Source organism: Rhinolophus sinicus, chromosome 17, assembly GCF_057876585.1.
Source record: "Rhinolophus sinicus isolate RSI-liver-muscle chromosome 17, RSI-T2T, whole genome shotgun sequence".
Lineage (NCBI taxonomy): Eukaryota > Metazoa > Chordata > Mammalia > Chiroptera > Rhinolophidae > Rhinolophus > Rhinolophus sinicus.
This window is the reverse complement of record NC_142517.1, coordinates 15898263-15921039: the sequence shown is the minus strand read 5'-3', so window position 1 is coordinate 15921039 and position 22777 is coordinate 15898263. Positions and strand designations below refer to the sequence as shown.

Here is a 22777-nt window from a genome sequence, read left to right as displayed (position 1 = left end):
ACGTGTTACACATCTTCATAGAACAGTCATGTCTAATTTGTTCTCATGAAGATAGGACATGCTCAGACGAGTTTTCACTGAGCCTGTTCATCTTGCATAGTGACATAAAATGATTTTGATCAATTTTCTGTGCTGTGTTTTAGTTTAAAAGGTTGCAATCCACAGTGAAAACGTGGTGGCTGACTGTCACGGTCACCTGGTACCAAGCACAACACTGCAAAAACACGAGTCGATGTGTTCTTAGACCTTTGAAATAATAGTTGTATAGGCTTCAAGTAAAAATCATGTACATATGACATTGTTTTAAAATATAGAGCAATGGTTCTCAAATAAGGGTGATTTTGCCCCGAGGGGCATTTGGCAATATCTGGAGACATTTTCCATTATCATCACTGGGAAGTGTCACTTGCATCTAGTGGGTAGAGACCAGGAATGTTGCTCAACAACCTGTAATGCTCAGGATAGCCCCCTACTCCCCAGAAATTATTCCCTTCAAAATGTCAATAATGCAGGGTTCAGAAATCCTGCTTTATAGAACTACCAGCTGGTCTTAATGTTTTTATTTCCCTGAAACTTTTCTCTTCATACCTTATTCAGGACTGTCATGGTCTGTCTGAATATGTGCCCCCCAAATTCCCATGTTGAAATCTTAATGCTCAATGTGATGACATTAGGAGGTGGGGCCTTTGGGGGGGTGACTATGTCATGGGGGACGAAATCCTTGTGAACGGGATTGGTACCTGATAAAAGAGGTTCTGGAGAGGTCCCTTACTCCTACAATGTGAGGGTATAAGAAGTCTGCGACCTGGAAGAGCCTTACCCAACCCTACTGGCACCCTGATCTGACTTCCAGTTTCCACAACTTTGAAAAATAAATTTCTGTTGTCTATAAGGCATCCAGTCACGAGGATTTTGTTATAGTAGCAGCCTGAACGGACTAAGACACAGACTTGAGGACCAAAAAGATACATCAGCAAAGTACGTTGGACCCAATAAAACAGAATTAGGTCTACAAAGTATTTTATTAGCACCAGGAGATGCAGGTTGGTCCCAATTTCCTTCTCAAACTCGCAGCTAAGACACAATAAATATGGATGTCCACCATTAGATTACATTAGGTTTCTCCCTAGTTTTCAGATGACTAAATAACCATAAGGTTGTCACTATAAAATCATTCACACCAGAACAATGGCGCTCCTCCAAGAATGTATTTATTTACATGAAAACACCATTTTATACAAATTGAAATCTTAAAGAAGGGTTTGTCCAGGCATGCCTTCCCCATTCCCTGATTTTGTCCCCTTCCCCTTCCATTTTTGGTGTCACGAATAAAATGTTTTAGACTGGTTAAAGCAAAATGAATCTGCCTCTTTTCCCCCACCTAAAATTACTCTGAATATTTAATGTCCATTGTCATTCTTGAAAGAAAACTCTTGTCCAGGATTATTTTATTTAATTTATTTACGTAATACAGTGTAGAAAGCTATCATGGTCATAAGCAATGACTGTACAATCATCCTGCAGAAAATTTTGGGGGGGAATTCTTGGTAATTTGAGACCAGCAGAGCACTCCCTCCCCCCACCCCCCACCAAGAAAAGTGCTTACAATGAACAGGGATTCGTTTCTTTATCAAAGATCCAAAGATCCATGGACCAAAAAAATTTCAATTCTGAGCGCCTGATGTGTGCACATAAAACAGGCACAAAGGAATAAACGTATATCCTCATAATTCCTATATCACAAATATAGCAGAAGCAGCAATCTGTACAGTAAAATGCAATCATGGAAAAAAATTCTCTAAATCATTTGGAATACTTAAAAATGTTTAACTTTAAAATGCATAGTGATCAGAAAAAGAATACTTAGGCAAGAGAAGCAGCTACACTCCCACGTTCATCACATGAAGCATCCCCCATCGATTCTTAAAGCATATTTCAAGTAGGACTTAATTGGGTCACCAACCACAAGAATAATATACAACGGGCTAAGGGGCTACGTGATAAATAATCAGGAGAGAAATCTAATCATGCACTAGTTTGATACAGCTAAATTCTTTACAGTACACAAAACCCATTAATAATGTAGTGTAGAGACCAAAATGTAAAGAGAGAGAATACATTACTGATTTGTGTATTAATTCAAGTTCAGGCATCTACTTGTGTTACAGCACAGCTGTCAAAAGGCGATAATGAGTAAATAATAAAACGAAAGGGCTTGTTTTTTTCCCCACATTATTCTATAAATGAACACCGATGGGTAGTGAAGCAATGGTTTTGCTGTCCAACTTCAGAGGCTGCTGCGGAGGTGGTCTAGTTCTGCATCTGCTCAAAGAACTTGTAAGTTGGGTTTTCGTAGCCGTTCTGCTGCATCTTGGAGAGGTGGCGCTCTTCTGGGGTCACAGCAGCGTCAACCTGAAAAGCAAGCACCAGAAAGACTGAGTAAAAAAAAAAAAAGAAAAGCAACCCAATCTTTAAAAAGTGCACATGGAAAAGCTGTAAGAAGATATGGCGCACAGTACACTTCTTTTGCCAAGATTGCAGAACACCCACTATTTTCCTTTCTTTCTTCTGCACTTCGACATCTGGAGCTGAACGCCTGTGCCCACCAGTTACGCAGATGCTCCAAATAGCCACCAGGTGGCGCTTAAAAACCTTGACGTGCTGGCTGGGCTTGCAAAGTGCTCATTGGTTGCTTCCTTAACTCAATAGTAGTAGTAACTGGATACATCTAGTGCGGAAAATATTTTTTTTTCTTCCTTGTTGGCTCAATAAAAGACAAAAAAACCACGATGGAAGACTGCTTTATTTGAAAGTGTGGTGGTAAACTAGGGAAAAAAATCCAAAAGTATCAGGAAGAAAAATTCTGCAAATTATATTGGGAGACACTCAAATCCAAATCTGGACCATGTTTAGTTTAATTTGTCCCTGTTTTACTAATTTCAGTATGTTAATGACAGCTGAGAATCTTTCAGTTAAAATAACGGTATATGTGTATCAAAGGTTCATTATTTGGCACAGAAAAAAGGCAAAATGCAGGAAGGACATGCAGTTCTAGATTACAGATGATTTTTTTTTTTAAATGAGCACTAACATACTATGTAAGTCTATCTGGCTAAAGGTTTAAAAGTAGATCCTCACTGTTGATGTGGTGCTTTATCTCTAAGATCAGGACAGCAGTTGTAAACTTGTGCCCATTTCCCTCTGCCCCAACCCAACCCAACCCAACCCTCCTGCCCCCGCACTGTCAGGACAGAGCTGTGTGGGTCCATTTACTCTCTGCACACTGGGCAAGGTGTGTTTATCTCTATACTGTGGGGAGTGGCCCTTCAGGTTTCTAGTACATTTGTTGTATGGCTCACAGTGCACAGAAGACAGGAAATACTTAATCCTGCTGAATGAATAAAAGCTTAGTTTTGTTCTTCTTTAAAAATTTCTCTCCTGCAAAATCATTAGAAGATGAAGAGAACACACATTTAATCAGAACGAAGAAGCATATTTTCCAAAGAACAGTTAGGATGTAATGCACAGAAGATGGTTTTTCCTTCGAAGGGATACTTTCTATTCCGCACATGATGAAACTGAGCTCCCCACACAATTTCCAGGAGAAGAATGCAGGCCTGTTCCCCACTGCTGAGTGTTGCAAAGCGACCTTCAGCTCCTTATGCAGTCCCCCCTCACTGACAGCCAATCTAGCATGGTTCTGACCCCACATTGCTATCCCACTGCAACCCAAGGCACAAGAGCGGATGTGCTGGCGCTAAGACACCAGGCGTAGGAATGGAGCTGGATGTGGCACCATGACTAGACCACACTGTCTAATCAATAACTTAGACTAAAGGATTGGTGCAGTCACTATGGAAAACAGTATGAAGGTTTCACAATAGACTAAACATAGAACCACCATAGGACCCAGCAACTCCACTTCTGGGTATATATCCAAAGAAATGAAACCACAATATCAAAAAGATATCTGCACTCCCATGGTCCCTGCAGCATTATTCACCATAGCCAAGACATGAAAACCTAGGTATCCATTGGTGGATGAATGGATAAGGAAAATGTGGCAGGCCCATGTGCATGCACACACACGATATTGTTCAGCCATGAAAAAGAAAAAGGAAATACTGTCATTTGAAACAACACGGATGAGCCTTGAGGGCATTATGCTTAGTGAAATTAAACAGAAAAGGACAAAACTATATGATACTAATCATATATGGACTCCAAAATAACTCCCAAACTCATAGATGCAGTTTGGTGGTTGCCAGAAACAGGAGGTCGGGGTGGGTGAAGGTGGTCAAAAGGTACAAACTTCCGGTTATACGATCATTAAGTCCTGGGGATGTAACGTACAGCATGGCGACTATTGTTAACAACACTGTATTGTGTATTTGAAAGTGGCTAAGGGAGCAGGTCCCAAAAGTGAGGTGATGGGTATTGACTCAACTTATTGTGGTAATCATTTCAAAATATATACATGTATCAAACCATCATGTTATACTTCTAAAAACTAATAATACAATGCATATGTCTATTATATCTCAAAACTGCAAGAGAAAAAATGATTTGTCAATATCATCTGGTTCCCCCATGGTCACTGAGTATGACCCCAAAGCTTAGGCCGATGGGTTCTTTTCTGTCTGGGCATGGGCTGGAATTACTGTCTTGGCTAATCCCAAGGCAGGGGGGTAGGAAGGTGTACAGCTCCCTCGTGCTGTCTATTGTGTCCTGAAGTTCCCATCCACGGAACATTCTGTCATCTTGTTAGAGTTGCCTGCATTTTCCTGCAGCAAGTCCCCAATCCTTCCAATGACAGGTCTGGGCATTTCCCCGTAGAACAAAGTCACCAACAATCTCTTGTCAAGAGTCAGTACTCAGAGGACACTATTCAAAAGGACATTCAGCATCACTGTCCTTATGGGAATAATCAGGAGCTCTTTCCCATCCGTTCCTCTGTTCTGCTCTGTTGTCAACAAATGAGGTCACCTAGCTTTAACTGGCCATTGTGTAATTAGCCACGGACTTATGAGTTAAACACCATCATTAAAGGTTAGCACCAGCAGAGAGATTTCACTCACTCTCCAAGTCGCTGGCCAGGACACAGCGTGTCTGCTGCAGTATGCTATTGAAACTTGGGCCTCTCTGTTCTGTGCCACCTCTTAACTGAGATTTCAAAGAACCCAGGTTAAAAAAAAAAAAAAAAAAAAATATCTCGCAGCACAAAGCTGCTGTTTGAGTGTAGGGAAAAAAACCATAATGCTGCTTGATTGCTGACATATTATAGTTGTATCTCCTCCAGGAGCCGCATCAACCCTCACACTGGCTGTCAACAGCCATCTGCATTCATCAAGGGCCGAGGAACACCTGGCAATTTAATAGTTTATCTCCTCTTCAAAGTCCAAAGCCAAATGCTTTTGAGAGCCCTGCCAGAAATGTGAGGCTCAGAGGCTGGCATGCAATCCAGGCATCTAACGTTCCCGCCTTTTCATGGCCTCTTTCGTACTTGTAATCCTCTACCTTTGGCCACTGGGAGGGCAGCCAGTGTTCCGCCCTTCCTGCAGTGGGTGGCTTGGCCCTCAGACCTCAGAGGGCTAGGAAGCTACAGGAGAAAGGATTCTCTTTACAAAAATGGCACCCAAGGAGTTTGGATTGTAGCTTTTTATCCCCAAGCCCTTGAAAGAGGACAGTGAAACACTGAATACTCAGGTCCATGGATAAACTGAGCACTAAAGGAAGAGGGAGCATCGGGGAAGGGGGAGCCTTCCTCGGCAGCAGGGCTCAGCGACCTGTCACTCGCGGCTAAGCGGCAGGACTGCTTGGCCGTCACGTGAGGGCCAGCCCATCAGGACCCTGTGCAGACTGGGCCTCTGCACCGGCACCTCAGTATTATTTCCCTTAAAGCAGAGCTGGGGGAAGATGGAGACTTGTTTGGGGTGCTTGTTTGGAAGGAATAACAGAACAATGAAGTCAGGGTCAGAATCCCCACCTGCACACGGGGCAGGAACAGCTGTCCCCTACCGAGATGAAATCACACAGGCTCCTGTCCTCTGAATATTCCCTCTCCCAACAGCAGACGGCAGCAGTCACTACTCGAAGTCTTCGACTGGCTCTCGATGCTGTGTCTTCAGGAGAGCCCCCGGGGTCCCCTGCACTGCACCCTGGTGTCACACTGTTGAGACACTCATTGCTGAGTCCACACAGCCTGATCTGCCTTGTTCTAATGGCCGTGGGTAGAACTTTCGAATACTCTTTGGCTAATGTCCTCTTCCTACTCCTTTCTCCCTGACCTTAACTCTTTGGAGCCATTTGTCCCTTCACTAAATCCATAGGAATTTATGTAGCTCAACTATCACGCCATAGGGATAAAATTCTATTTGGGTCTCCTCTGTTTCCAGTTTTCCCATGTCGTCTCTAGTGTAGGTACTCTAAGCCAGCGAACACATTTTACTTTTATTCTGGATAGTACCCAGCAGGATGAGTGTTGATAGGTGTTCCTTTAATGAGTGGCACCAAGTTAGACCAAACCACAGAATCCCGACCCCGACGATTTTCCACGTCAGATCATCGAGGTGGTAAGGAAGGGAGGGTAGGATAAACTAAAACGTACATAATGATGACAGAGCACAAGAACATCAAAGGAGCCAGTAATATGGGAAGGAAAATAAAAGCAAAGCAAAGAGCCACCAAGTGTTTGAGCCTCCACTCACCCCTCTTAGTGACCTGGTTTTCTGCTCAACTGCGTACACGTTCATCTCCTTCATTATAACTCCCTCTCTCTGTAAGCAGTTCCGCTGTTTAATGCCTACACGGAGTACTTCTTCAGGCAGGCTCTGAACTCCTTTGCTATGCCTTTGTAATAATTTTTGATGCTTTCCTTTGGCCTTCCAATTCCTCTTCCTGTCGTTTGCTTCAAGCCATGTGCAGTGTGAGTCCACTGTCACATGTTCTTATGTTTGTCTCCCATTTCACCTGACCATTCTGTCCAACTGCTCTACAACCCCTGTGTCAGTGGTGGGTACCTCCATCCTGGTGGGTCACCTACTTGCCAGGTAAAAAGGACCCCTAAGGACAGAGTCTTTTTATAATGTCACCAGTGTGAGGGCACATTCATCAGAAAAAGTTATATACTGTAACTCCATTAAAAAGCTAAATAAGCAACTCTCTGCTTATATATTTAGATCATGCATGAGATGACTGGGGGTGTGGGGAGACTTCTTCTATTCCAGTCATCAGACCTGTGAAAGAAGTTTTTTCCACCCTATAATCAGGGAATTTGTTCCCTCTGCTCCCTTAAATTTTTAAAATTGAAATATATTTAACATATAACATTATGTAAATTTAAGGTGTACAACATGCTAATTTGATACACTTATACCCTGTAATGTGATTGTCATTGTAGTGATAATTAGTACCTCTATCAGGTTAGAGAATTATCCTTTCTTTTTAGTGGTTGAAATAATTAAGTTCTAGTCTCTTAGCAAGTTTGGTGATTTTAATACAGCACTGTCTATCATCAGTATACTGTGCATTAGACCTCTAGGACTTATTTACTCCCTGTTGCAAGTTTGTCCTCTTAAACAACATCTGTCCTATCCTTCTACTCCGCTCCCCTTATTAAAAGTAAGGTTTCCATTTAGGAGCAGTGCAAAAAGGTACAATGTACATATTCTCAAATATCCAGTGTCAACTGAAAGCAGTGTAGACAAGTCCCACCAGCTACTCACCAGAACCTAGCTACGGTCAGTGGGTTTTGCAGGACCCTATTAAAGCAGGAGCAGTGGTGGATAATTTAGCTGGCGCCAGGCTCTAATTCAGCCCCCAGAGGGGGTGGGCACATTGGGGAAACCGTGTAACCAAGGGCGACGGTGTCACCGGTTAAGGCACAAATAAAGCAGTCCTCTCCTTGGGATAGTGTGGTTAACGGCTTACAGAACGAATCTCTGGCCTTATGGCTAAGCAAACCATCAAATCAATGTTTATTGCTTATTTTTTTAAAAACCCAAACTAGCAACTGATCATTTCCAGCTGGCAACAACTCTATTAATAAAAACCCTAGGCTCGTTCTCATTTCTACATCTCTGTGATCTTCTTCTATAGGAACCTTTCCCTCTAAGAACGAGGCGCTTCCTGGAGACCAGGGCCTCACCATGATTTCTTCTTCACGCACGGATGGTGGAAAGTACGACTACATTCTGTCTGGCAGACATAGGCCAGTACAATTGGAAATACGCATTTATACGTTTTTGTTCTTAGTGAAGTAGGGTTACTCATTAATGAAGCAGGTTAATCAGAGCTGGCAATCACCTTCTTCCGGGTACTTGAGTGTTGAGAGCCTGCTAACTAGGCAGAGTGTTTGTAGGAAGATCACTTCCATTGAGTGTAGACTCTGGTAGGATCTGAGAGAAATGGGACTCTGAACCCCCACAACACTCTGTATCACCTGGGATGGGGGCGACAGCCTAGGTGCCTAGGCTGGGTTGCAGCTCTGTGTGCAAGTGCGAGCACCCCAGCTAGAGTATAACCTTGAGGGCAGGGATGGTGAACAGCACCTTAGATGAAGTTCTGGTCCAACTCTGCTCTACACAGCTCACCACAGCAATGGACAAAGTGAAGGCTGAGAAACACCAAACGAGGTGGACACTTACTCTAGAGATGTTTCTCGTTGCTCTCAAGTAGCTAGCAAAGGGAGTATGAAAAGAAGAGCTGAATAATCTCTTTACAATTTTGCTCCTTCAAGGATGGGTTAAAAATTACTTCCTTTTTTTCAGAATCGGTGTTGAAGTGTCAACTTCTTCTCTGATATTCTAAACCCAAAGAGGCTTTTCTTGGTAACCAAAAGAAATATTTAACCTAGGTAGCTATAAAAAAAGGCCTAAAAGGCATAACCATAGATAACTAGTTATCTTGGAGACAAGAATGACCATTTTCTTCTCCCTACGGTTTGCTTAGACAGATAACTCAAAGGAAGGAATGTTAACACCATGTATCAGTGAGTCTCAAAATTGACTGCACATCTGATTCAGTAAGGAAAAATTTCAACACTCAGATTCCCAGTGTCCCACTTGGAAAGTCTGGTTCCCTAGGTTTGGGGTAGGAACCTGGGACGTGTCCTTTCAGATAAGTACCCGCTAAGTCTCATGGACAACCACGGCAGACAGACCCTGCGAGAGTCTTCCTGTTCTGCCCAACATCACTGAGCTCCGTTATGGGCCAACTGTATCCCCCGAAATTCATATGTTCAAGTCCTAACCACCTGTATTGGGAAATAGGGTCTTTACAGAGGTACTTAAAGTTCAATGAGGTCATTAAGGGTAGACCCAAATCCAATACTGGTGACCGTCCTTACAAGGGGAGGAGATGAGGACACCGACATCCAGAGAGCGAAGACCATGTGAAGGCACAGGGAGGCCATGTCCAGGCCAAGGATAGAGGCCTCAGAAGAAACCAAACCTGCTGACAACTTGATCTCTGACTTCCAGCCTCCAGCACTGTGAGGAAATAAACGTCTGCTGTTTAAGCCACCCAGTCTGTGGCTTTGTTACAGCGGCCGAACAAACTAATACAGCAGGTCTTCGAATAATGTAGTTTCCTTTAACGTGGTTTCATGATAATGTTGAGATGCTGTAGTAACTTAGCTCTTGTTTATATTAAGTAGCCAATTGTTAAAACTGGTTTTGTGATAGGTTGTTTAGCTTAAAGTTGCCTATCAATGATGTTAAGTGAGGAGGGCTCACTGCACAGGCTTTTGGCACTAAACCCAGGCACATTTAACTGCTGAAAAGGAAGCTGCCCCTTGATAGATTCTTCAGTCCAAGGCACATAAAACATAGGACTCTATTACAGAAAATTAAAAGGGGCTTTTGAATTATTCAAGTATGAAAACACTTTTAACTCCAAACATGGAATTGAAAATTTAAAAAAATCGTTTTGAGTAGAAATGAGATCCACGGATGCTAATAATAATACATCAATAATACATCTTATGCTGTTTCAAAGGACACAAGCTTAGAAATACAATTACGAAAAGAGCAATTCCCCTCCCCCAAAATTGATGGCATTGTCATTGCTTATTTTAGGGTATCGCACTCTAGTCTGTCAATCACTCAGTTCTTTCACATCTTGCAACCTGTTTCCGGTTCATTCATTTCACTGCTCTTGAGCACATCCATGCCCATGTGGACAGGGAAAACAAGACAGAACCAGTTTCCATCAGCAGCTCCTGGAAACAAGTAGCCTGGAGATTTTAAGTGCTGAACAAAGTGAGGTTTATGACTTCACCATGAATTTAATATATTTAAACAGCTCCTGCTCTGCTCCCCTATAAGCAAGAATGGTTTGGAACGCATTTCCTTGGGGTTGGTGAGAAGTGTAACTTGCTGGGAATATCTGAATTTTTCCTGATGGAAAAAAACAATGGAGAGGATGTGGGGAAATGTGTACTTTGACCTTGGCCCTACTTAGTATGACATTGGGTGAACACTTCTGTCTGGGTCTCTCTTTTCACCTATAAAATGAGAAGATCGATTTGATTGATCACTGAGATCTCTTTTAGCCCTAAAAATCTGATACCTCTCAAGATGTATTAAGAAACTGCAGATACCATAAGATTCCCTTCCCACCAACTGTATAGAGGGTGACAAAAAAATGCATACACTTTAAGATAGGAAAAAACTGTATTAAAATCGTAATACTCCAATATATACCAATAACAAAAGATGAATACAAGTCACGTTTGACCTCTGCAACTACAAGAGGTGCTCAAAGTGGTTACCACCAGCGTAATTTTAATACAGTTTTTTTTTCCTTTCTTAAAATGTGTATACATTTTCTGTGGCACCCTCTGTATTAAATGCATAAAAAGAACTTATTTGTACATTTTATTTTCCAATGTTTTGTCTCATGGGTTTCAGAAGTCATATTTGAACCTGGTCGCTTACACTCTTTTGTTGGTGTGACCCACTGCTTTTGTCTGTACACACTCTTGTCAGTCAGACTGGCCTCTGAGGAGAGTCTCAAGGAAGCAAAGCTGTGCAGCAACCATGACCATCACCAGTTGGTCTCTGCCTCTCTACTGCAACTACCCTAACAGCTTGAACAGCATGAATAACCTTGTATTTTCTGCTCAGCTGTTTGGTAGAATATGATTTTTTTGCAAAACTTGAAAGGTAAGACTCTTTATTGAAAATTATTATTTACTATTCCCTGGTTTTAGTTAGAGGTCAGATTATTTAAGACATGTGCACACATGCACACACACACGTACACACACACACACACAAATCCAGGAATAAATATGTTGAGGTTTAATTTTTGAAGAGGCAGCTTTCCACTTCCTTTTTCATTCTTAACTTTGGCTGTGTTTTTTTCTTCTTTTAAATGTTTGAGGATCACCACAATATTTTAAGCCAGGCATTATCATTAATAGTATTTTGATATTTCAATACCAATTTAAGAATTTGGTGTAGCAGTGTACAACCTCAATGCCCTGATTATAGTATTTATAAGTCAGAATGAATAAACAACAAAGAAAAGAGCTGCAACTTGAGTTCCATGCAGGAATATGGATTTTGGTTTTTTTTTCAAAGAAGAGATACTTGGATGGCCCTTTGTCTAACGCCAAGCAAAAACATTCCCTGGTCACCTTTCTTTAACTCCCACTTGCAAACATGCTGCCAAGTTTACCTACCTCCACCACACCATGATGGATGGACGTGTACTGTTTCTTCTTCAGCATCACCAAGGTGATGACAATCACCGTTGCTATGACAACACCGCCCACCATGAGTCCAATGATTGCACCTTTGTTTGAACCCACATCTTCTGCAAAGAACACCTTGAAAACAAATCAAGAAAAGGGATTGTAAGTGTAGGAGTCATTTGCATGAGGTACGTGAAAAGTTTTAGTATAGTCAGGATGTATCTTACGCTGGTCACGCCATTATTTGATGCTTATCTGAAAAAAAAAAAAATCACACATTCTGCTCACTAAGAATGACATCTGTAGTCTATAGAACAGTGTACAACGTGTGGCTTCCCCAGTTCCAGGAAGTCCACTTTCCCCCACGTGTCCCTAGAGAGGCAAAACAGAAGCCAAGAGGCCCCTGGAACACTTTGACAGGTGGGAAATTTGGTGAGAGGTGGGACGGTAGCCCTTGGATCTATCAAAAGTTGTAAAGACACGAATCATGGTTATAAAAGGAGGTCAGCGTTTTCCCAGGCACAGCAGGTTTAAAAATGGGAGACCTGATGCATGGTCACTACGCTTCAGGTGCTTTTCAAACCCACAGATGTCCTCATTTCCTTAGAGGGGCATTAATACATAGGAACAAGCATTCTGAAACAAAGGAATTAAACAGAAGAAAAGAGATGTCGTGTTATCTACTTTTATCCACAGTAATTCAGTAGGGCACTAATTAACCTTAAAAAGCATAATGCATAAAAGCCAGTTATTTCAAAGGGAAATAGTAGGCAACAAGGTAAGAATTTTAATAGTCACACATAACTCATGCTTTCTTACTATGTTATCTCCAGAATCCCAACTAAAAATGTCGCTTGAATTTGCTGTTTATATACATTAATTATAAAAGTATTTGGAGGCCATTGTAAAAAAGAAATTTATTCAGTGGGATAAATATATTGTACTATGTTCCTTCATATTGTTTATAAAAGCCAGTCATTATTTTTCAAATTTATCTACTTAAATGGAACTATAAAAGCACACTGCAACTCATGTCATCTTGTTATGTAAAGAGATGATCTCATGCCAGCTCATTTGGCCAAAGACTACTAAACATATACCACATCTGCCATATAAATTAATGAAAATAATTCCCTAAAAATTCTTGTGATATAATCTTGATAGTAAAATGACCAATTTTCATAACTAAAACTAACATCCTAGCAATCTGAAAAGGCAATTATAATATATAGCCAAAAAAAGCAAATTTCTAAGCGTTTTACTCATGGCGTATTTGCAACAAAATTAGAAACTGTTCATCATGATTCCCCTTTCTAAACAAATATGCTAGCTCAACATATTTATAAAAAGCAAAATCATTAATTAGCTAATCATACAAGTGTGAGGTAATCAGGAATAAATGCAAGTCTGGACATCTTCCCATGTCTTTATGAAAATACTGTAATTTTGTAATATTCAATGCACTAATTATAGTGCATTATCTTATCAACTAGTTCAGCAGAGGGAGCTGATTCTCCTAATTGCTGCCACTGCCATTCGTCACTGTCACATTACAAGAGTTCGTGTAATTTCGGCGGTGGACTTTTATGACACAGGCACCAGAAAACGCAAATCTGCACATTAATCTTCTTCAGGCCCGGGCCCCGCCAACCCCACCTTTGCAGCAGGTCCCCCAGATTTCCTTTTAACCTCTTTAACATGGGCAAGTTAATCCAGTATCAGTTATTATAAAGTCAGGGGCGCTCTTGTTCTTTAGCCAGAACAAGAGCGCCCCTGACTTTATAATAACTGATACTGGATAAACCTGCCCATGAAAATCATGCCCCAAAAAGCTAAATGCCCTTTGACAAAAAAGATTATGGGAGTTGAAATGCAAATCTAAATCTCAAGTCAGTTTTTGATTTGCTCCAATTATTTAAAAGGAAAAAGAGGCATAAGTCATACTATGAAGGCATTTCTGTGGGGAGTTAATACTTGGATGTACAAATTTTATTTATAAATTTTGGAAAGACAGATTCCCCTTGAAAGAGAGAAAAGACACACACATACACACAAAATAAAATGAAAATAAGTTCGTGAGCGTGAGTACTTCTCAAGCATAATTATCATGAGGATTTTATTACCATTTCTTGTTCACCACTGAACATGCAATAAAATTGTCCTCTTAATTATTTAACCCCCTTACTGTTCTTACTGATAAAATGGAGGGAACCCAAACATAATGCAGGATCTGATTTATCTGAAGCTTTTGGTAAAGGATTTTTATATAAGGACTAGAGTTGCCTGTAAAGGAGGTGGCTGCTTTTTTATTTACTCCAATTCTAACATTAGGGGGGAAAAAAGGTGCATGGGGGGTTGATTTAATCTGAAAAATAAGCTGCCCAGCCTGTTAACGAGCAGCACTGCTGGCAACATCCTGCTCACCTCCTGCCTCCACTCACCGGGGTAGAGACCCAAATATCCCAGCCAAGATCCTACCCCTCCAGGAGAACTTAACACGTGGGAGCTGGGGGAAGACCGGAACGAAGGATGAAAGGGCGTGATGAAGTCAAGTGGAGAGTCACAAACGTGCACTTAAGCGAATGGTCATAAAAAGCGTTTTGTGAAACCAAGGAGTGTTCACATGCATTTGAGATTTTGATCCTTCAAATAAATCTATTATAAACCTGGTTTCCTAAAAAAAGTAGAATGGAGGTTAATTTAAATGGCTCCTACAATCGACATTAATTCTACGTTAAGCCCTGCGTGGGCTTAGCTGCCTTTGAGACACAAAGCACTTCTATATAAAGATCTTCTTCTGCTTTTCTTCATGGTTTCATGACAATTCTATAAGCAGGTGTTTTATTTTTGTTTGTATCTTTTCCTTAACTGGATTTCTGGCACAGGATGGACAAGATTTAATCAGTAATTTGGCAAACAGTGGCAGGAAGAGGTAAATTATTTACATACCAGTTTTTGATGATGAACTTCATATCCCGAGTCATGTCGGAACTCTGCATCCATCTTCACTTCGGAAATCTCTTCTGTCTTAATATTTGTCAACCCTGAACCTGCATTGTACCATAAGCATTACACCATAATTAAAATGCATTCATTTTATTGACAAACGTTATAACACAAAGGTTACTAACAACTTCTTTCTAGGCCTGAAGTTAGATGAAAATAAATTAATGACATTCTTCAAGAAAAATGACACCCTGTATTTAAATCTGAACCACTACCTATTTTAAACAAAAAAAAAAAAGATTAAAGGTGAAAGAAATCTGAAGTTAAGGCTTCTATTGCTTTTAAACACATGTGGGGAAAAACAGAAGTTAAACGCTAGCTGAAGGGTTGGCAAGGGTTTGTTCCTGGAATATGCTGGCTTTGTTTAGAAACTTATTGTTTAAGTCTTTTTCATGCACTGTCATTCCTTTAGAAAAAATAATAAAAGCCTCTAAAAGTGAGCATTAATAATCTGGTAGAACAGAACTGCTACTTTGGGGCTTTGTTCCAATTACAAATAAATTATGTTCATGTATCGATGTAGTGAAGCATTGTAAAAATCCATTTATTAAGTGATTTAGTTGTAGATAGAGCATATCACTGGTTCAGTTGCTGAATAAAGAGCTGCAATACGTATTTTTAAAAAATGCTTCTTTGGGACTTACCGACTCTTCCTTCTCTATAAATTTGTGTATGATTCTTACACTAATTGTTATAATGAATTTCATCTTTCAAATAATAATATGAAGCTTAAAAACAAAATACAAAGTCATTTTTAAAACAAAAACTGAAAGTACAAAGTGTAAGTTTCTACACTGCAGTATTTAAGTGTCAAAAGTCAGAATTTTAGGATGAGAAGGGCTTTCAAAATCATTTCCTCGCCCATGTTCCCAACCAAGGGTCAGCTTTCAACTGCTGCTTGAACAAAAAGGAATATAGCAGTTTGCCTCCATTTCTGGATAGCTCTGCCTACTAGAATGACCTTTCTTACATGAAAACAAATCAGTTTCCCTGTAACCTGTTCAGCACCTGTTCAGAATAAGCCTAAACCCTCCTCCCACTTTATAGCCTTGGACAGATCAGATGCCCAAGGAGAGACATCGTGTTCCCGCTGATTCTCCTCTTAGGCTCCACATTCCCAGTTCCTTCAGCTCCCATGGGACCCAATCTCTTGCTCTTTTAGTCACTCTTACCGTCTTGTCTACAAGGCGCTGTGAAACCTGTCACACACCTGGCTGAGACAGAAAAGCACAATGTCCACAGCATATCATATGTTGGTCTAACTGCACAGCCCACACAAAAAGAAAAGGAGGATAACTGGACAAGACCTTGGGTAGCCATGCTGGTCATGACATATCACTGATTCCTTGTCCAGTTGCTCACAGAGCTTCAATTTAATACCCTACCCAAAAACAGACCCAACATCAGTATCAATCTACACCTGGCTTGTAGATTGTGATGCTATTTTCTCTCCCTCCTGCCTGTCAGAACTACATTTTCTTATCCCTATCTTCCCAGCTCTTCTGCTCTGCAGCATTCCACAAAGATCATGGACAGTAGTTCTGATTTCACCCTCAAGTTCTCTTAGCTTGCCATTTATCTGGGTCATAAGGACTTGAACTTGGGTAGAGAGGGGTGACAGTTTTAAAACATATCCAAAAATTTGTTGACCCTCCTCTCTTCAAGAGGTGGGACTTAATTCCCTTTTCATGAGTGTGGACAGGATGTAGTGGCTTGCTTCTAATGAATGGAATATGGCGAAAGTAATGGTGGATGACTTCTGAGACTTGGTCAGAAGAGGCACGGTAGCTTCCTTTTCATTCTGTCCCTTGGTCTGAGGAAAGCCAGCGGCCATGCTGTGAGGACACTCAAGCAGCCCTATAAAAAGGTTCACGTGGTGGGGTCCGGCAGTCACCTGCCAACAGCCGTGTAGGTGAGCCATCTTGGAAACAGCCCCAGCAGCCCCAGGCAAGCTTCAAGTGCTAAGATGACAGAGCTTTGGGGGATATGCCTTGACTGCAACCTGCTGACAGACCTTGAGCTGGAAGCACCCAGCTGAACCATGCTTGAAATCCTGAGCATTACAGGAATTGTAAGAAACTAAGTGCTTGTTGTGTGAAGTAGCTATGTTATGGGGTATTTGTGACATGGCAATCGATAATACAGGAGGCTAGTGATTTCCTTTCTTGATCTATCTTGAGTTTTAATTTCCTTTTATTAGAAGGTCATTCTCTTGAATATAAATGCAAAAGACAGTTTCCCTTTTCTCTTAACTGGTCCTTTCACTGACCTCCCCAAACCCCCACCACGCCCTGCACTGGTTTCTCACCCTATCTTGAGCGTTGCCTGGCTCTCTATTTTTATTTATTTTCTTGTTTTAAATTATTAGCATTTTCTCCTAAGTATTACCTCATTGGGCCTCTAATATTTCTGACACTAATTTTTATTGGGCCGTGACACTAACACACTTTTATTTCTTACTGGTTGTTTATTTTTATCTTTCTACAAGTCCTTTTAAATCTGATATGCTTGTAGAACCACAGTGATTTCTTTATACTTCACCCCTTTTCTGTCATCAGGTTCTAGCAATGCAATAGTTAAAATTACATTTCTGAGATTTTCGGAAAACTCTTTTGAATAGTCTTTTCTCTTAGCTTTGTGAGACCACATAATCACATCAAAAAATAAGTAAAGAATGAGCTCTCCACTAAAAAATGTAGAAGCCCACACTATTTCTGAAAAAATACCAATAGTTTTGATCACCAAAAAAATTCAAATCCATGTATCAAGTCAGAACAACAGATAATTATAGCTTAATGGTTTATGAGACTCTCAGCAGAAAGAGTTCTTGCTATTTCCTTTTTGTACAGCATGTATAGTCCTTTAGTGAAAAGACTTTCTATACATTAAACCAATCTCACTAAAAGGGGAGAGAAATTAATAAGTTTGAACATAGGGATAATAAGCTGATATTGTATGTAATGAAATGTGATAGATTTAAATAAATCTCAGGGATTTTTGCTTATAGGCTCAGTAGATGCATTTTGTGAGTTGTGCTAATTCCATTTTAAGCCCTGGTGTGACTCAGTTCTTAAATCACGGTGCGTGAGGAGAGAGCCTGTTGTTTATTTGAGGGAGGAGGGAGGCATGTCCTTCATGAAACCTCTCCCATGGCTTGGGGTCAAGGACCTGGTTTCTTTATTAGGACTGGAAAGGGTGGTAATAAATTATAGTGGAAAGGGTGAACCCTGTGAAGAGGTGCTAATGTATTTTTCTTCTTTATTCTGGTCAAATGATGTAACTTGTCCTTCAGAGCCTATTTTGCTCTGGAAATAAGCTAAGGGGACTAGCGGTAGTAGCCAGTGTGCTCAGAAATCACCCCTGATATTGCTGTGCTCCCTACCTGACTCTATCCTCGAGAAGTACCAGTGCCCTGGTATTTCAGATACGAAAGTCAAGGAGAAGCCCTTTTCCTTAGTCGTGATTATACAAAAACTCTTTCTTTACTTGTTTCAGAAGGACAACAGTGATTATTCAAAAACAATGCCATCACCTGAATGACATGATATGACAATCCTGGGAAGGGTTTCAAAGTTTGGGAAATCTAAAGATATCATTTGGCACATTATACTCCAACATGCAGTCTTAAAAAGAAACCCAAACTAATGCTACAAAATGGGGAAGTTGGTGTAAATGCTTGACAGAGTCACTATAAGCTCAAAAATATAGTCGTAAATCTCCCAGCAAATAGAGTGTTTCATAAACATACCTTAACTAGAATCTTCCTCACTTCGTGTCTGAGCACTTTCCCAGCTATGGCCTTCTTCTACTGGGGGAACCCAAGCCTCACAAGGAATAATCTTGGCCTAAGCCATTCCCTCATCTGTACAGGATTATTCCCTGCTTCTTTGCCCATGCATGTGCTTTAAACCGTTCAAAGCCCTTCTCGAAGCTCATCTCAGGCAAGTGCCCGGTTAACACACCCCTTTGTTAGTATCTGTCAGCTCCCCTCACAGACATCCTGGTTTATACTCCCTGCCTTTCCAATTGCATCTCATCCTTCTAAATATGCAAATTGTGTATTCCTTTATCACATTTCAAGCTCCTGAGAGCAGAGAACTTATTTAATTTCTTTCTACTCTCCACAGCATTTAGTGCATCGATCTTCGTGAAGTATCAAAATGAAATATTGCTATTGTTACAACAAAGACTTGAGATAGTCCTTCCTTCCTTCCTTCTGTACATTACCTCTAACTATTCTCTAGCTCTTCCCTTGGAACAGTATGCTATTGTTTGGCAATATATGGAAAATTCCTTTTCATATTAGATTTTTTTTAAAAAAAGGAAAAAAAAAATTAGACAGTGGTGGTGTCCCCACTTCTTGGATATTTCAATCAGAACATATCGGCCCAGAGTTTCCTATGTAGGACCTTAATAAAATTGGACAACTGCATACTTTGAATTCACATTGTATGCTTGCAATTGAAATGCATCTCTTCTTTTAAAAATAATGTAGGGAACACCACAAAAAAAAATGGCCTAAGGCAAATGACCACCCTGGGCTAGTCTTGGTTGCAGTTAGAATGCAACTGACCCTCAGCCTTAGGACCCACCTGTGGGCCGAACAGGATGCGAGTGTCAACTGTTGGCTCCTTGAAATTCACTTGTGTGACACTGGCAATAAGGAAGACATTCAGAGAGTCAAAGCTGTGTCTGACTTACTATAATTTAAGTCCCTCTGAAAAGCCCTGCAGGCAGAGATTCATAAAGTCAACGAAATCAGCTGTCAAGATGTGTCACTCCACTGTCCCCGCTGGACTGTGAATCACAGCACAGAGGCATGAAGACACCACAAGTCAGACTCTGAGTTCTCATCAATGACTGTGGTTGGGGACAGAAGTGGCCCGAGCCTGCACTGGCAGTGAGAGGCAGGGTCTGCTCCTAGCCCCACAATAATTGTATCTGAACCAGGGGGCCTCCGTGTGTCAACATCTTCAAGTGAGGTTAATTTCCTATTCCTTGATTATTGCAGGGGGACATTATGCAGATAAAGAAAATAAATACGGAAAGGTGTGCCTTGTTAAGAGTAAAATCTCCCCAGAATACACAGATTTGTCAATTCAGTAACTTTTCTCCTCTTTTTGAGTCAGTGAAAACATGGGCTATCGATTGTCAGCTGGATGAGGTGCATGGAGTCAAAATCTCACATGTATGTGCTTCTGGTATGACATTATTCTCAAAGCTAAATATGAGACATAGACAACTATAGAACAAAGAGTGAAAAAAACATTTCTGCTTAATGCTTGGGAAACTATAAAAAAAAAAAGAAGTATCCGTTTTGGTGTTCATGGGAATTTTAAGCAGTATGAAAAATAAAGGACGTGTACACAAAATGATGCACGTACATCTGTTGGGTCATTTTAGCCACTCATTGAGAATGAGTCTACACAACCCACAAAAGAAAAAATGTGACTGTGGCCGGGCTATGGAGATACTCCAAGTCTGATCTTTTTAGAAAGTCACATGTCCTTAAGGAACTGATGGAGGTCTGAGCCCAGTTCAGTTAGACAAGAAGCTGTCCATCATAGTAACCAAGTTGCCACTAGACAGTCTGCATCTGTGTGGGTTTCCATTTCTGAGGACAGACAGCCTCTATATAACCCTTTCCACTAAAAATAAGATGAAGGAAAAAAAAAAGTTGGAAGGGCTGTCTTTTATTGTTTGAAAAGGAAAACTCAGAAAGAAAAAAAAAAACACACGAAAACAAACCAAAAACCAAGAAAAGAAGTGTAAGGAAAAGCCAAGGGAATTCTAAAAAGGGTGGTTTGCACGGTCATTTCAAATTCTATTTCTCAATAGTTGAACTTCAGCGAGGCTAATAATGAGGAAAGGGGATGGCATCTGCTCAAGCTCAAGCGCAAGATGCTAAGAGGTCAAAGGTAACCGGGTTATACCTGGTCGAGTGGTCAGTCCTCGGTCGGCAGCGGGGCGGGCATCAACAGGCTCAACTGGGCACAGGAAGCAAGAGACACGGAAAGCAAACAAGACAAATCAAGATGGTAAGTTGTGGCTCCTGAACAGAGCAGGGAAAAGCATGAGCAATACACAAGTTATAAAAAAGGAGCAGCGAGAGAAGAATCGCAGTGAGTTAATCCTGAGCATCAAGGAGTGGGCGGGGTACCACTTCAAAAGGCTTATCGCTATTGATGTGCCAATCCTACTCCTTAGTTTTCCCGTAAAAGCATTCACCAGGATTCACAGCAACATCAAAGCAGAGAGGCTGCAGCGGGCGAGGGATTTTTCTCTCAGCGAGTTTAGAGATAGTTTCTTGGCTTTTGATTAGAAATAAAATATATTATACCCAGTCCAGAAGAACAATCTTAAAGACATCTGCTTTTACCACTGTCCAACCTTGTCTTATTTTACAGTTAATTAACTACAAAAGGCCTCCGTTAAATCCTCAGGGGAAACGCAAATATGAATTTATCGGGAGAGGCAAGTTTCGCCACACAATCTCCCAAATAAAATCAAGTCCGTCTCAAGTTTGAGGGTAAAAGAGGTAAACCAGCAAGTGAGTCAGTGAGTCTCTCTCCCCCGCTCCCCTGTCCCTGTTTGGTTTCTATTTAATAGGTGACATACAGGTGAAATGCGAGTATTTCTTGTCACATTTGTTGACTTCCACACTTTTCCCTTTGTGAGTATTCTGGGTCCGGCCCCCAGAAAACAGTGCAAGCAGAACAATAGAATGCACTATTGTTTACCATGAGCTGCAATTTCCAAAATGCTTCCGCTTCTCAGAAAATATGAACTTGAATTTAAACACTGGTCTTCAAAGAAACAGGCAAGGGAGAGAAACAAAACTTTTAGGCTTAATAAATGGACACGAGGCAAATAAAGCCGAGAAAGGGGGAAAAGTCTCTTCAGTAAGGTCTGAGACATAGGAAGGTGAGGAAAAGGAAGCAAATGTGTCCATGGGAAGCTTACGAGGTGTGCTCGATGAGATGGCTTTTGGATCAGCAATTTCAGGAAGAGCACCCAGCTTGCTGACGTGCACAGCCGAGGCAGGCAAAGATGGGATTATAACCCCAGATCGATTCTGAACACCACACAGTGACAGAACAGTGAGGGGAAAAGTGACAGCATGCCAAATCTTCAAAATACGAGAAAAGAATATTTCTGAGGATACGAAGGCAATTGGATGAATCAAAAGAGAAATGTGGTTTGCTCCTTTCTCTGGCAGACGGGCAGAAGCATATAAACCCATTTACAATGTTAAGTGACTGTGGACAAATGAGCACTCCTGAGGCCGTTTCTTCATACGTAAAATAGGAATAATAACATCTGTATCTTCTAATTGTAGTTAGGAACGAAAATAAATATTATAGACTTGTTTCAGAAACTCTCAAATACTCTTAAGACTGCATTTATTAAATATCCTGTTTATAAAATATTCTATAACAAGTATTGCTACGAGGACGACTAACCTCCAGTACTTTATTTGTGTATTAGATTATGACATACTTCCTTCTGCAACTCATAAACACATTTGAACACTATAGTTTCTCTGTGTTTCATCTTTTTTCTCATCTGCAACCACATACAATAAGGGACTGTATTACTTCTTGTAAAATGGAGTTAATTGAAAAATTATCGCACTTTTTGAGTTTCCTCACAAGGGCCCCACACAGTACTTCAGCTGAAAATAAAAGCATACGAAAGCACACTTACAGAGCAAAAAGGTAACAAAGTGGTGACCACATTCATCAATGGTTAAACCATCAGAAACCGTATGGAACTCAGCGAAGCAGGTGAATCTGTGGTATAAATACAGGCTGAAGAGCTGATCCAGTACCAGGGTCAACTGTAATTCCACTGATTATTTTCTCTGTCATCCTGGCAAGCCACATTCTTTTCTGATTATCATGTTTTGTCACAAGTCAACAAACCGTTTTTCCAGTGCACACGTATGTGAAAAAACCTTGTAAATGATTAAGCACTATTCCACAATTACTTAAAGGAACACTGAAAAGCATCAAATGTGCATAGGAAAAAGTTTGAAAGATATCACCACAAAAAGCTGTCATTAGTTATTTC

General features: G+C 40.8%; 1 protein-coding gene across 6 annotated transcripts in view; it reads right to left on the bottom strand.

Annotated features, from left to right (window-relative positions):
• Positions 1-1194: 1194 nt before the first annotated feature.
• APP (amyloid beta precursor protein) overlaps positions 1195-22777 on the bottom strand; it is a 244331-nt gene continuing 222748 nt past the window's right edge. For 3 of the 6 annotated variants that reach the window (XM_019729863.3, XM_019729865.3, XM_019729868.3), the window contains 4 exons: positions 20638-20691; positions 14648-14748; positions 11687-11833; positions 1195-2412 (listed from right to left, as the gene is read on the bottom strand). In XM_019729863.3, coding sequence (XP_019585422.1) covers positions 2311-2412; positions 11687-11833; positions 14648-14748; positions 20638-20691 — 404 coding nt within the window. In that variant the 3' untranslated portion in view covers positions 1195-2310. The remainder of the gene's footprint in view (positions 2413-11686; positions 11834-14647; positions 14749-20637; positions 20692-22777) is intronic. The other 3 variants (XM_019729864.3, XM_019729867.3, XM_019729869.3) reach the window with 1 other exon arrangement.